At 38.8% G+C, this 15,343-nt stretch overlaps 3 protein-coding genes across 3 annotated transcripts; 1 reads left to right on the forward strand and 2 right to left on the reverse strand.

Annotated features, from left to right (window-relative positions):
* Positions 1 to 4,548: 4,548 nt before the first annotated feature.
* On the reverse strand, positions 4,549 to 5,316 carry LOC113328352 (F-box/kelch-repeat protein At3g06240-like). Its single transcript, XM_026575467.1, has one exon. The coding sequence runs from the start codon at positions 5,314 to 5,316 to the stop codon at positions 4,549 to 4,551; it is 768 nt and encodes a 255-aa protein (XP_026431252.1).
* Positions 5,317 to 6,439: 1,123 nt separating this feature from the next.
* On the reverse strand, positions 6,440 to 7,612 carry LOC113328354 (uncharacterized mitochondrial protein AtMg00810-like). The gene has a single exon (XM_026575468.1). It carries the CDS (start codon positions 7,610 to 7,612, stop codon positions 6,440 to 6,442), a length of 1,173 nt encoding a protein of 390 aa, XP_026431253.1.
* A 5,455-nt stretch (positions 7,613 to 13,067) lies between these two features.
* Positions 13,068 to 14,714, forward strand: LOC113328356. The gene is made up of 2 exons (XM_026575470.1): positions 13,068 to 13,429; positions 14,033 to 14,714. Exons 1-2 carry the CDS (start codon positions 13,068 to 13,070, stop codon positions 14,712 to 14,714), a joined length of 1,044 nt encoding a protein of 347 aa, XP_026431255.1.
* Positions 14,715 to 15,343: the final 629 nt, after the last annotated feature.

Below are 15,343 nucleotides of genomic sequence, written 5' to 3' on the forward strand. Positions count from 1 at the left end.
AGTACGTGTCTTGACTGCTTGTGTTGCCTCGGACCTTCACTGGAATTTAACCTCAGCTACTTGTGTGTGACAAACTCTAATATTCCAATACCCCCCTCAAGTTGGAAACGGAATGTTTTGAAGTGTGCGACTTGAAAATTGTTGAACAGAATTCTGTATCCATGAACCGTCGATGATTATTAGCCATGGAACTTGAACTTGGACTTGAAATGACCCATGTAACAACACTTGAGATCGGATGATGAGAAATATGGAAAATTCAAATTCTTCCACAAATCGTGTACCAGAATGGTAGATGATAAATGAGAAGTTGAACTACTACATTTATGAATTAACTCATAAACTTAGGAGCTAGGTTGATCTTGCATAAAGATCTAAAATGAGAGAATCGACCAGTGAAACTTGGTGGAATCATATTTATATCGCATAATCGATAACCAATCATCCGTTTTATTTTGCATCTCCTATTCCTCAGGGAGAGACTTGCTTTGAATATGATCACAATCTGATCATTATTAAGTCTGTGGGTGTAGCCATAGCCGGGAATCACACAAACCCTAAGGCGAAACCAAAATGGTTAGAGATGGAAACCACCAACTTGAGAGCAGGAAAGAAATACTTGATGTAGTACATTAATTATTAGTTGCTCAAACTAATAAAATTAATTTAATTGTTCAAATGATAATGTCGAATGAACAAGGCATAATGAACAAGTTACAACTAGTATAAGATATGTCCATATTGTGAAACAACACAAATGGACACCAAAGATAACTTTGGTGAATGAAATATTAGTTGGGCTAACAAGCTGCGATTAACCCAATAAATAATCTTCCAAGATGAAGAAAATCCTGATGATTAATGGATTATGATTTAGAATCCCCTAAAAGATATGGGACAAGAGAGGTGATTAACCAGTAAGGAATATTACTGGTTACCAAAATATTATGACCAAAAAAAATAATATTTTGGGAAAATATTGTTGACAGGGAGATATTTAGTAGGATCTCCCGAATCATGAATTTATGAAATTCAAGATTGGTATTGCCGAGATATGGCTTCGTACAAAGAGGCAGAAAAATACCATGTGTAATGGGAGTACCACCATTTGTATTACCATTTTAGAGATAGAGTAATCTTGATGAGCAGGAGTAACTCATTTGATGACTCATTGAGAGAAACAAATCCGAGTGTGATCATAACTCTGATCATCATTAGGTTTATGGCTATTCCCTCAGCCGGAACCCATAGAAGAAACTCATGATGTGGATAGAGAACACCATCACGATGCAATAGATGCAAAGATATTGAGAGCATACAACACATGATTAGCTCTATAGCTTTGATACCCATTAACTATGAGGAGAAACTCATAACTTTGAGAGAGAACAATAAATTAGTTTGATAACACAACAAAGGAAGATATTGATACCTTAATACCGGAAGGTCATACAACCTCTTGTATGTTGGATTGTGGTTTGATGATTAAGCCCTAATATAGAGACAAGAGCAGGACATTTGAAAACGAAAAAATAATATTCGGATTTATACTGGGTCCAATGTTCTTAACAAAAGAAACAAACTGAAAATTGAAAAAAAAATATTGACGAGTTCAGGATCATCTGATACATCGAACTATAGAATGGCGGATATGGCAGAATTGTTGATACGAAAATTCGGAAAGAATTTTCGGTTGGATGGTGCTTAACCATTTTTAACTTCAAAAAAGCACAATTCTGAAAACAAGATGAAGAAAAAATGGTTGATGTGAAAAATAAAATTTTAGTTTTGTTGCGGAAGCGATTCGAGCGGATCTCCCCGCTCTGATACCATAATAAATTATGGGTATCATCGAGACGGATCATCAATTAGACAAAATGTATCAAACATAAAATAAAGAAGACAGTAGAATTAAAGTGGTTCGGCTCTAATGCCTACGTCCACTGAGAAAACCCCGCAGGGTGAATAACATTATTGATCTCCAGAGATTGATCATTCTGGGATAACCTTTGTTACATTAGAACACTCGTATTTATAGAGTGGTAAACTATAAGTGTTGTTGACTAATTACACCATAAGAAGCATATCTAGATAACAACTTGGATTACAACATATCTTGGAAGCTTCTCTTCACTTATCTTGATTAAGTCCACGGTAGTTAGATTGGTTTTATCCTCTTTTCCAGTACGTGTCTTGACTGCTTGTGTTGCCTCGGACCTTCACTGGACTTTAACCTCGGCTACTTGTGTGTGACAAACTCTAATATTTCAATAAATAACATCAAGTTCTTCCAATGGGTGAACCAAGAAACAAGATCAGGAATTTAGTCAATTTACCCTTTCACCGTGGCACCTCAGCTTTCACAAGAGGAGGAGCAGGTCCTACCTAATTACAGTAAGATATCAGAGAATATCAGATCCACAGCAGTAGGTAATAAAAGCTGAAGAGCGACTGATAACTTGAGCAACTTGTAATTCCCTAACAAGCTAGATATATCAATTATTGAGGCATTCACCAACATAGTTTCAAAGTAAAAAAGATTCCACTAGAGAAATACGTAATGATTACACCTAGATTGGGAGATACTTGTGCCCTAGCCTCTCCTGTGGATAAAAATCCATGCTCATCATGTCAGAGCCTTCGCGCAAGCTCTCACAACGACTTTAGGGAGGCCGTATTGCAAGTTGAAAGTGGAGGGGTGTCCCATACAAGACAATGACACCTGAAAAATGGGCAGTAATAAAATGAGGAAGGCCGTCTGTATTATAAAAACAGCCAATCCTTGACAAATCAATCACAAATATTCCAACCTTTGATTTTTTCTTCCATCAGTACTGAAGATGGAAGGAACTCCGATGAGAGGTCTCAAGTCCACCACAACCAACGGCGTTGGACCATTCACTGATTGGGAGATGGTGTTGGTTGAAGCCTACAACAACCAACACCATGTCCTTTCTTCTTTCATCAGCGCCACTTTTGATACTTTGGATACGGAAATACCTGAAGACAGAATGCGGAGAAGAGATGTATATAACCTAACCTAACCCATCTAAATACCCGACCCGTATACCCTAACCCAACTAGGGATAATGAAGTAACCCGACCACGGAGGGCAGGTTAGACACAAACCGGGACTAGTTGACTAACACGCTCAACTGAGTCCAACTCTACTATATTTGTACCTTTCCACCAGTGTTCTGAAAACTGGCCCGGACATCGAATCGGAAAAGTTACCCGATCAGGGTCAAATGGATCAACCAGTGGTTTAACTCGGGTTCACTGGGTCATATACATATAAGAACTTACGAACCCTTAAACCTAATAATTAGTATATCTTTAATTAAAATCTTAAACTTAATCTGCGATTATGTCTAAGACACAAGAATTCTTAAACCATAGACAACAAACCAAATTCCAAGCTATAAAAATCAAACATAACAACTAGTAAGTTAAATAAGAATTCGTTCTATCGCACAAAAAAATAATAAAAAGAAGAATAACTCACTACAAAAAAGAAGGCTTCTAGGGACGGCCAGTTTTGAAAAAAACCGTCCCTAAAGAAGGATATTTGGGACGGTGATGGCCTGACCGTCCCTAGTAGTCATAAAATATTTAAATCAAGGCTAAAATATGTCCGTCCCAAAAAGAAAACATGGCCAAATAGTATTAGTGACGGTGGAATAGGGGACGGTACATAAACCGTCCCTAATACCTCTTGGGACGGTTTTTTGTCCTCTTGGGATATTTTTTGGCCGTCCCAAGAGACCTTCTGTTTTGTAGTGACTCGTAAAATTATTTCCTTACATAAAAAATATGGATTTACTCTCGCAAAAGAGCATTTGGCACAGTGGTCACGAAGAACTCTAGTAAACAAATGGGTCGGGTCATCGACTCCCTACACTCGCACTAGATATTTTTGAAGAAAACAGAAAGGAGCTTGGTGGACTGAGACCGTGGATGGTTAGATCCAACCCATTTGACCCGTCCTGGGTACGGTGGATCACGAGTCAACCCGGACGGGTCACCCGGTTCTCATAAAATAAGCCGTTTTTCAGTAAGTTTACTAGGTCACCAACAGACCAGCCCGGAAAAGTACTGGGTCACCGATTCACTGTGCTGACCGGCCGATCCGGTCCGAGTTTCAGAACACTGCTTTAGTTTTACAAAAACAGAACATCTAATTTCTGTGAGGTTCGCTCGTTGGTCACATTTTTGTCTAAACAACAATAATATATCTCCATTTTTAGTTATGCTCAAGGCTCGGTACCTACTTATCCATTCCCTTGTTACAGACACTACAAAACAGAAAGCCTCTTGGGACGGCCAAAAAACGTCCCAAGAGGATAAAAAACCGTCCCAAGAGGTATTAGGGACGGTTTATGTACCGTCCCCTGTTCCACCGTCACTAATACTATTTGGCCATGTTTTCTTTTTCGGACGGCCATATTTTAGCCTTGATTTAAATATTTTATGACTATTAGAGACGGACAAGCCATCACCGTCCCAAATATCTTTCTTTAGGGACGATTTTTTCAAAACTGGCCGTCCCTAGAAGCCTTCTTTTTTGTAGTGAGATGCTCCTTCAATCCAAATCGGTGAAGAGCAATTACCATAAGTTCCTTTTCTCTTTTCCAACAACCATATGTTCGAGCTATGGTACGTCGTTGCCTGAAAAAAACACAGTTGTCCTCCTAATGCCACCATTTTAAAATGTCCCCATTCTGAACGGGCACGAGGTGGTGGATGGAGCATGTATAATTTCTCATCTGTTAAATCGAAGACACCTATATCAAGACCTGTACTACTTTTCCAGTAAAGTGCTCCATCCACAAAGATACCTTGTTGTTCTGAACAATGCAACTGGTTGGTTATGATTTCTTCCCTATATCTCCACCCTCTGCCGTCACCGAGTGTGTTTACGTGTATTTCCCCCTGAAAGATTGCACCGATGTTGGGATCTACTTTGTAGCTGATTCGAACAACCTTGTACTCGTCACTTGAATGAAGATAACCAAATCCGTAAAGATTAGAACCATAACCAGCATCTTTGTAGTCTTTGTTATTCGGAACGAGACCAGGAAGTTGCGTACATTCTTGAGTGATCGGATTACAGACGTAGACATGACCACATAGATAGTTGTCGTTTTTTGTTGTTAAACAAACCAAATCGTTACATGAACCAACTATGATGATATTCTCTTTGTCAAAGTAACCAAGGCTGCCGAGGTCGAATAACTCATCTTTAGGTTTTTGGAAAACTTGTTCATCATTCTTCTCGAAATCATACTCGACATGGTATAGAGATGATTTATCCATGACAATAAAACTGGTAAGTTTCGTATTCGGGCTTGTAATTAAGTTTAAGGCGATCTCTGATAGATTTAGAGCTGGAAATTGCACACACACTTGCATGTAAAGATGGATTCCTATTATTGATATTATTGACATAGTCACATAGTTACTACTATTTATAGAAAACCTATACAAGAGATTTTCTATAAATAACTCTGACTCAATAACCATCTTTTGTTATTTTGTACACGTGAGAAAGGAATTTTGGTTTTGGGTCCATATTAAGGCAGTTTTTTTTTTTTTTTTTCAAAGTGATAAGGTGTTATTTTCTATACAGCAAGCAAATTTTTGGCGAACCTCTAAATGAGGGATATTTAAACGAAACCATAACTCAATAAACGAAACCATAACTCAAAGCTGCATAATTATCGGAGAGCTCAAAGGAAGTGTAATTCCTTTTTTTTTTCCATCTTTAATTAATTAATATATTGATGACGATATTCTTTCCGGTGCTGCTAAATAGGTTTTTGGGAAGACATCTTTTTGGTGAACCTCTAAAACAAGAAGTTGTATGTAATTTTTTTTTTGCCACATCATTCCCACATTCATGGGTTGGAAATAGTTTTACATAAAAATGGAAGTGGGGTTACACTTTTGGTCTTCAAAACTAACCATTAGAGAAGCTCTTATAGTTTGACATGTTGAGTCTGTCTATATACATAAGTCCTTTGTAATATCGATCTGTTCAATCTAGTGAGAACGACATATTCACAACGTAACCAGTTTAGGCCGGCCATATATGCCAACCACTAGCTGGCAGTGCCACCAAAATGTACGTTCGTACGTAATATCCGCCGCGCAACAGAAGCAATTGTCACCGAGGTTATCATTATATTTGCATGAGTAAACGGTGAAAGACGAGTCTTGGGCAACCACAATCTGACGTATCACAGTCTAGAGACTCTTGAGCGCGGACGTATCTGTACATGATTAGAAGTTTTGGATTTGATGATAATTTTCTTGACGAGCAATGTTCCTCTTGGCTAGAATATATATAAAACCATATAATGTCTTTTGTGTTTACAACCCAAGTAAATGGAGATAATCTCCTAAAGGTAAATAAGGCAAGAGGATAATATAAAGTCTATTACACCCCTTTAGTCTGAGCGGGAGATGAACAAACGCTAAGACTAGAACGAAAGCGAACAAATAGCTGTCGATGAAGCCCCTTGGTAAAGATGTCAGCATATTGGTTCTCAGAGGGAACATGTAAGACTTGAATGGCACCAATACGAACTCGTTCACGAACAAAATGTATATCAATCTCCACATGTTTGGTGCGTTGATGTTGAACAGGATCTCCAGACATATATATCGCACTTACATTGTCACAGTAAACAATAGTAGCACGTCGTAGAGGTAGTCGGAGCTCTAGAAGAAGATTGTGAAGCCATGTTGTTTCAGCAACCGCATTTGCTACTCCCCGGTATTCAGCTTCAGCACTGGATCGAGAGACTGTGCCTTGACGCTTGGAGGACCAGGAGATGAGATTGTCACCAAGAAAGACACAAAAACCATATGTCGATCGTCGAGAATCAGGACAACCCGCCCAGTCAGCATCAGAGTATGCTGTTAAGCCAGAGATAGAGGAGACCGAGAGAAATAGTCCGTGGTTGATGGTGCGCTGAAGATAGCGAAGGATTCGCTTGAGGGCATGCATGTGAGGCTCACGGGGATCATGCATAAATAGACATACCTGCTGAACTGCGTATGAAATATCTGGCCGAGTAAAAGTGAGGTACTGAAGAGCACCCGCTAGGCTTCTGTATAGAGTCGGATCCGAAAGTGCCGGGCCAGAGGTAGCACTGAGCTTGGAATTTGTGTCGACCGGAGTAGTCACTGGATTACATTTTGTCATGGAGGCAAGCGCGATGATGTCTTGTGCATATAATGACTGAGACAAAAATAATCCTGAGGATGAACGAGTAACAGTGATGCCCAGAAAATGATGTAATGGACCAAGGTCAGACATAGCAAACTCTCTCTTCATCAAATCAATGAAGCGGCATAGGAGAGCATCAGTAGAGGCAGTCAAAATAATGTCATCAACATATAAAAGTAAGTATGCCGTTTCAGATCCTGATTGATGAACAAAAAGTGAGGGATCACATACACTACCACGGAAACCACAACCTGTGATAAACTTGGCAAATCTCTGAAACCACGCCCGAGGAGCCTGCTTGAGACCATATAACGATCTGCGTAGTCGACATACGTAATCAGGGTGATCAGGATCAACAAATCCTTGAGGCTGATGCATATAAACTGTCCCGGTCAGATCACCATGGAGAAGCATTCTTAACATCTAGCTGATGGATTGGCCAAGAACACGAAGTAGCAATAGTAAGAACAGTACGAATAGTAACAGGTTTGACAACCGGACTAAACGTTTCAAAAAAATCAACCCCAACCTGCTGAGATTTGCCATTAGCAACAAGACGAGCCTTGTGTCGCTGCAAAGATCCATCAGCATTATATTTGTGACGAAAAAGCCACATGGAACGAATAACATGAGCATCACGAGGTCGTGGTACAAGTTCCCACGTATTAGTTTTCAACATAGCATTGTACTCATCTTTCATGGCGGCATTCCAATTTATATCCCTAAGAGCATACAAGTGAGAGCGAGGAATTGGAGAGATATGCCGTAAAGTTTGAACATGGATATTGAGCCGGTGGATCGGTCGGTAAATACCACGGGAGGCTCGAGTAACAGGACGAGAAGGACCTGTAGTGGGGGGGATGTTGTAGTGGGAAGGACAGTAGTAGGTGGCAAGGATGGAGAGTCTGTAGTGGGAAGGAAAGTAGTAGGGACGGTAGTGGAGTTACGATCTGTAGCAGTAGGGGCAGAGGAGATGGTAGAGTCTGCAGCTGTGGAATTAGTGCAGAGAGGACCCAGAGAAACTGACTTAGAAAAGATATTGTACTGACGTAGGTACAGGGGTCCATTAGGGGAAGGTGGGTGTGCAGACATAGGAGCTGGTGGAACTGACGTAAGTACAGGTGGAGGAAGTGGAACTGACGTAGGCTGGGAGGTTGGAAGTGGAACAGACGCAGCAGATGGGAAGTTGGACCGACGGTGAGGAGGGGTATAGGGTCCTGAAGTAGTGGGTGGGATAGTGGAATCCTGGGTGTCAGTAGGTTGATCATGCTGTATATATGGGTAAGAGAGGTTATAGGAAGAATGGAGGAGATTTGGGGGAGACTCGACAATAGAAGAGGTATTTGTAGTGAGATTTGTGAAGGGAAATACATTTTCATCGAAAGTTACATGACGAGAGATAATAATCTTGTTTGTGGCAAGATCAAGGAAGCGGTATCCACGGTGGTTGGGAGGAAAACCAAGAAAGACACACCTAGTGGAACGAGGGGAGAGTTTGTGAGGAGTTGTGAACGAGAGATTTGGATAGCAAAGGCAACCAAAAGTACGTAGATGTGTTGTCGTTGATAAAGAATAGACACGGGTGAGTGAAAATTAAGGACTTTGGTGGGTAGAAGATTATGTAGATAGACATCCATATGGAGAGAGTAGACCCAATATTTTGGAGGAACAGAAGCGTGAGACATAAGGGTACGGGTAATATCGTTGATACGACGTATCATACGTTCGGCCTTGCCATTTTGGGATGAAGTTTGGGGGCAAGAGAAACGAAAAACAAGACCATTATTACGAGAAAAAGTATGGAAGGAAGAGTTGTCAAATTCACGACCCATGTCACATTGAAAACATTTTATTTGTCGTTCAAATTGAGTTTGAACGAAAGAACGAAATTCCAAAAATTTGCTATAAACTTGGGACTTAAATTTCAAAGGGTAGACCCATAGATAGTTGGCAAAATCATCAACCAATATAAGATAATATCGAAAACCGGTATCGATATGTAATGGAATGGTCCATAAATCACTATGTATGATATCAAAGGGTGCAAAAGTAATGGAATTAGATTCATAAAATGACAATCGAACATGTTTACTAAGTTGACATGAATGACAAAGTTGAGAAGAATTATTCTTATTACAATGAATAGAATTATTTTTGCGTAAGACATCTAAAATTGCCTTGCCAGGGTGGCCAAGGCGGCTATGCCAAATATCTGGCGAAAAAGCAGCAAGGGAAATGGGAGAAGGCTGGGACGATTTTGTAGGTGGCACGACAGAGTTGGTGATAGGGTAGAGCTCCCCGGAACTATTGCACCGAAGGATAATCCTCCTCGAACTCAGATCTTTCACAGAAAAACCAGATGGATCAAACTCAACAGACACACGATTATCAGTGGTGAACTTACGAACATAAACTAAGTTTTTGATAATATCGGGAACAACAAGAGTATTTTTGAGTTGAAGGGTGCGAGAAGGGAGGTTTATGAGCTTGGTACCACTAGAAGTAACTGGAATGCTATTTCCATTTTCAACTAAGATAGACCGTACATTACTAGAATTGGCAACGTTATGTAAAGTACCTGAATCAGCAGTGAGATGCGAGGTAGCACCGGTAAACATGTAGAAAGCATCATCGGGTTGCTGTAGATGCATAGAACTATATGCCTCAGCAATGTCTGTGAGCTTCAGCTGTTCCGTCGCCATTGATTTTAATGGTTTAGAGAAAATAGGATCGTAGAGGGGCTGATACCATTTTGGATTTGATGATAATTTCCTTGAGAAGCAATGTTCCTCTTGGCTAGAATATATATAAAGTCATATAATATCTTTTGTGTTTACAACCCAAGTAAATGGAGATAATCTCCTAAAGGTAAATAAGGCAAGAGGATAATATAAAGTCTATTAAGAAGTAGAGTAGAATGCCGGTACGTATTAGCATCAACAAACACAAAACAAACACAAGATATTAGATAAACAAAGATAAAAATTAAACAAATAAACGGAATTGCTAATAGCTAGTAGCCTAGTAGATTGTTTAGCTTTAGCCTAATACGAGTGTGATGTGTCCCCTCGGCCTGAATGGGCAAAGAGGGAGGACCCTCGCTCAGGAATAAACTATATAACGCGCGCAAAGCACTTGTTGTTTAATTAAACACAGTTGCAGTGGTGCACTGTCAACACCACATATGCAATTCAAATAGCCACACTAGAATGATATGAAACGGTTGTATCGTGGCCAGCTGGTGTAGCAAAATGTATAAAGAAATGATTGGACCTATGAACGCGATACTTTTTCTCGCCTATAAATGGAAAGAGTTACCTTATATCATCAACTCAAATCAATCCAATTTATTTAGATATCATGAGTCATGACCAAAGCTCATCTAGGTTTTCTATTATTCGGATGTTTTTGGTTTCTTCGGAAATAAGGTACGTAATATCAGAATTTACTGCTTACAATGAACGTTAATATCAGAATTTACTGCTTACAATGACATACATATGTAGAGTGGTGGACGTCTTGGGGTCGAATGATTGTGGTTGTGATGAAGCATGTTCTGGTAGTGGTTATAAAGGTCCCACACAATGCAAAGAGAATACTTCTTATAAAGATGGAAAGTCTCCTTTCAGATGCTTATGTTGCAACGGGGATAACGAGAACTTAACCGCTGGCAGTATTGCCGCTGTCGCCTAGGGTTGGCATGGTGCCGATCATGCATCTTGTTTTCTCCTTTCTTTGTAGTAATACGTTCTACATATGAACGTGTTGTTTGGACAGTTCGATTATGCATCGTGTAGGAGTGGAATATCGCACATATCAATAAGTATGCGAAGTAAGGATTATCTGATGTAAGCGAGGACTGTCGCACATAGCAAAGTTGAAGTGACGTATTGGATGATGTCAGCGAAGTCACGAGTAAAGTGAGCGAATATTGAATGAGTGAGTGTAAATGAGCGAATGTATCGCACAAATGATTTCGAAAATAGTGGATCTCTTAGCTGTCATCCACTATGAGGAATCCTATATAAAGGAAAGAGGTCATCACATGGAAGAGAGATCTTTCAGTGTGTGTTAGACAAGAAAGTAGGAGAGAGAAAGTTTGTTTGGAGAGCAAGTAAAGTCATTGTAAAGTCATTGTTATCCATTGTATCCAATTATAATCCTTGAAAGTTAATAAAGAATTTATTATGATTACTTGAGTGATTGTTTAGATACATTGAGGTGTGGTTGTAGGATTTTCTGCAACTACAGTTTTGGCGCTAGAAACAACTTTGGGTGATAAATCCTGTTAACAAGTTACAAAACCTTCAAAAGATAGATCTGAAGCTTTTGGGGAAAGTATAGAAGAATAATAAAGAATCTATGGAGAAAGCAAGAATCGTAACAATACATGGAAGAGGTAGAGATATATAATGTCATTCTATAACTAAAGCATCAATCTCTGATGCAAATTTTCAAGAAAGAATAACAGGTAGAATTCACAAGCGAAATTATGAAGGAAGGAAAGTGGAAACGATGGAAAGAGAATCTTCATTAAAAGAATGGGAAAAAGTGAAGATTACATTTGCAGCAGAAGAAATTCCGAAAGAAAATTAAAGGGAAGAGATCCGTTGGTAATTACAGTCACAGATGAACGAGGAGAAAACATTGTAATGAAGAAGAACTCAGAAATATGGGCGGTTGATAGAACACTGATAGATACAAGAAGTGGAGTTGATGTCTTATTTTATCGCACATTCAAAGCAATGGGATATGAGGATGCAGAGATGACACATCCAACTTACAATGTTCATGGATTCAATAAAGCAATCACAAAACCAAAAGGAGAAATTGAGATGCGAATATTACTGGGAGAAGTAGTAACAAAGATAACACTATGTGTGATTGATATAGAATCACCATATGACATGTTTTTGGGAAGACCATGGGTGCACGCGATAAAAAGTTGTACCATCTACACTATATCAATGCATTAGATTCCCAATCCCAAGTGGTATAGGTGAAATCAAAGGAGATGGAAAGAGTGCGAAGATTTGCAATCAGATAGATGTAAGAAATTATGAAGGGAGAGCAAAGAAGCGAAAAGATCATTGGAGAAGAGCAAAAGAACTAAAAAAGGAGGATGAGTTTCGGATATACATGATCAGAGCGAAACAAGGAAAATGAATACCAGGTGAAGAACCAGCGAAAGAACGTGAACAAATTAAGAAGATTAAGGAACCAACACCAATGGGAGAACCGAAAGAAAATTTTACCGCAGTGAAACCAACGAAAGAAATAAATGTTGGATCCTAAGAAGAACCGAAAATGTTAAAAATAGGAATTAAAATGGATAAAGAAGAAGAAAAAAAACGGTAAATATCTTGCGAGAATATGTTGATATCTTCGCATGGAGTATGGAGGAAATGCCAGGGATAGATCCGTCTATCACATGTCATAAATTGAACATTAAAAAGAATGTAAAACCATTTAAGCAAAGAATAAGGAATATCGCGATTGATTATCATCCACAAATAGAGGCAGAGTTGCAAAAGATGCTGGATGCAGGGATTATAAGGGAAGCAAAATATCCAGAATGGATAGAAAATATGGTGGTAGTACCAAAAAAGAATAATGGGATACAGATATGCATAGATTTCATTGATTTAAATAAAGTATGTCCGAAAGATAGTTTTCCTTTACCATATATCCCTCAAATGGTAGAATGGCATCAGGAAATGATAGAGTACCAATGTTGGATGGATATAAAGGTTATAATAAAATTCCTTTATATGAAGAAGATCAAGAACATACTGCTTTCTTCGCACAAAGAGGTTTATACTGTTATACGAAAATGCCATTTGGATTGAAGAATGCGGGTGCGACATATCGAAGAATGGTAGAAAAAGTATTTGAAAAATGGATACATAAAACATTAGAAGTCTATGTCGATGACATGTCAATTAAGATTAAAGAGGCGAAGGATCATGTTGATGATTTGCGAGAAATCTTTGAGCAGATGCGAAAATTCAATATCAAGGTGAATCCAGAAAAATGCGTCTTCGGTGTATCATCAGGGAAATTCTTGGGTTACATAGTGTCCAAGAAGGGAATAGAAGTTGATCCAGAAAAAGTACAAGCAGTTAGAGATATGCCTCCACCTGCAACAGTGAAAGATGTTCAAACGCTAAATGGACTGATAACCTCGTTGGGAAGGTTTATCTCACGATCCTCGGATAAGTGTAAACACTTTTTTAACATATTAAAGAAGGGGACCAAATTTGAGTGGACGGAAGAATGTGATAAAGCATTACAGAGCATAAAAAATTATTTGGTAAATTTATCCATTATGCAAAAGGCCAAGCCGGGAGAAGAATTGCTACTCTATTTAGCATCAACATTGCATGCGTTAAGTGCAATATTATCACGCTCGAATGAAGGGATAGAAAAACCAATATATTACATAAGTAAAACAAATAACTCAGCAGAGAAAAATTATTCAAAGATTAAAAAGCTAATTCTTGCATTGGTATATGCATCATTCAAGCTTCGCATTTACTTTCAAGCTCATAAGATTAAGGTATTAACAAAGGTACCAATTGAACCAACAATGAAGAATTCAAAAAGATCAGGGAGAGTTCAAAGGTGGAACGCACAATTAAGAAATTATGAAATTGGTTATGAGATTTTATCTTCACCAAAGTCTCAAGTTATCGCAGAGTTTCCGTTGGAAGAAGATGAATATGTAGAAGAGATGATGGATGTGGATGAAGACCACGGGAATCCTAAAGACTTATTAACCGATCGGAATTCAAATAGATGGGAAATATTGGTGGATGGGTCATCCAGTGGAGAAGGGAATGGTATTGGTATTGTATTCATTTCACCAACAGGAGCGCGAATGGCTTATTCATTCATATTGGAGTTCGCATCCACAAATAATGAGACTGAGTATGAGGCAGTTGTACATGCACTAAATCTAGCAATTGAGATGAAGATAGAAGATGCACGAATAACTAGTGATTCACAGCTTGTAATTCTCCAAGTAGAAGGTACATATAGTACAAATGAACCATCTTTACAAAAATACAAACAGTTCGTTATGGATTTAGCAGCGCGAATTCCAAAAATAAGTTGGAGACACATAGGCAGAAAGGACAATAGACTCGCAGATGCATTGGCCTTCATACCCTCCATGTTAATAGACCCAGTTGCAAGGGACATAAAAATAGAAGCACTCTTTTTACCATCCATAGAGAAAAGAGAAACAACACAAACAGATGTGATGACAATAGAAAATATAGAAGAAGAAACTGTGAGGGAAGACAAAGATTGGAGAACTGAAATCCATTTATATCTAGAGAAGGGAGAAGTACCAAGAAAAGGGTTAGAGGCACCCAAATTAAGAAGTCGTGCGACGAATTATGAATTGAGGGAGGGCATTCTTTATAGAAGATCATTCCTTGGACCTTCGCTCAGATGTCTTACACGAAAAGAATGAATAGAAATTTTAAAGGCATTACATTACGGATATGCTGGTAATCATAGCGGAGGAAGGTCACTCGCATACAGAGCAAAGATACAAGGCTATTATTGTCCATACATGCATGAGGATGCGAAACAATTCTCAAGAAGATGTGAAGAATGTCAACGTCATGGAAAAAAGATACATGCACCTGGAGCGATGCTAAATCATCAACAAATGCGTGGTCCTTTGGAAAATGGGGGATCGACATTGTTGGACCATTTATACCAGGAACGGGACAAAAGAGATATTTAATTGTCGCAACAGACTATTTTACAAAAAGGGCAGAAGTGAAAGCAGTTCAGCATATTCGTGATAAGGACATATTCACATTCATCTTTGAAAATATTATATGCAGATTTGGTATTCCTGCACAGTTGGTATCTGATAATGGAAATCAATTCGAGGGTGAGAATATAGAAATGTTACTTAATGCATTCAAAATTCAAAGAGGAAAATCTACTCCTTTATATCCACAAAGTAATGGACAAGTAGAAGCAACAAATAAAATGATCGCAGACAACTTGAAGAAGAAATTAGAAGGGCACAACAAAGGATGGTGCGAACAAGTACATAATGTAGTATGGGCTTACAAGACAACAAGG

This window comes from Papaver somniferum, unplaced genomic scaffold (assembly GCF_003573695.1).
Source record: "Papaver somniferum cultivar HN1 unplaced genomic scaffold, ASM357369v1 unplaced-scaffold_107, whole genome shotgun sequence".
Taxonomy (NCBI): domain Eukaryota; kingdom Viridiplantae; phylum Streptophyta; class Magnoliopsida; order Ranunculales; family Papaveraceae; genus Papaver; species Papaver somniferum.

Bases quoted from the DNA above. Each gene is read 5' to 3' on its own strand.
- LOC113328354 (XM_026575468.1), bottom strand. From the start codon at position 7,612: ATGCATCAGCCTCAAGGATTTGTTGATCCTGATCACCCTGATTACGTA.
- LOC113328356 (XM_026575470.1), top strand. From the start codon at position 13,068: ATGCCATTTGGATTGAAGAATGCGGGTGCGACATATCGAAGAATGGTA. The intron at 13,430-14,032 runs GTTTATCTCACG...GAATTCAAATAG, and splicing joins CTGATAACCTCGTTGGGAAG to ATGGGAAATATTGGTGGATG.
- LOC113328352 (XM_026575467.1), bottom strand. From the start codon at position 5,316: ATGGATAAATCATCTCTATACCATGTCGAGTATGATTTCGAGAAGAAT.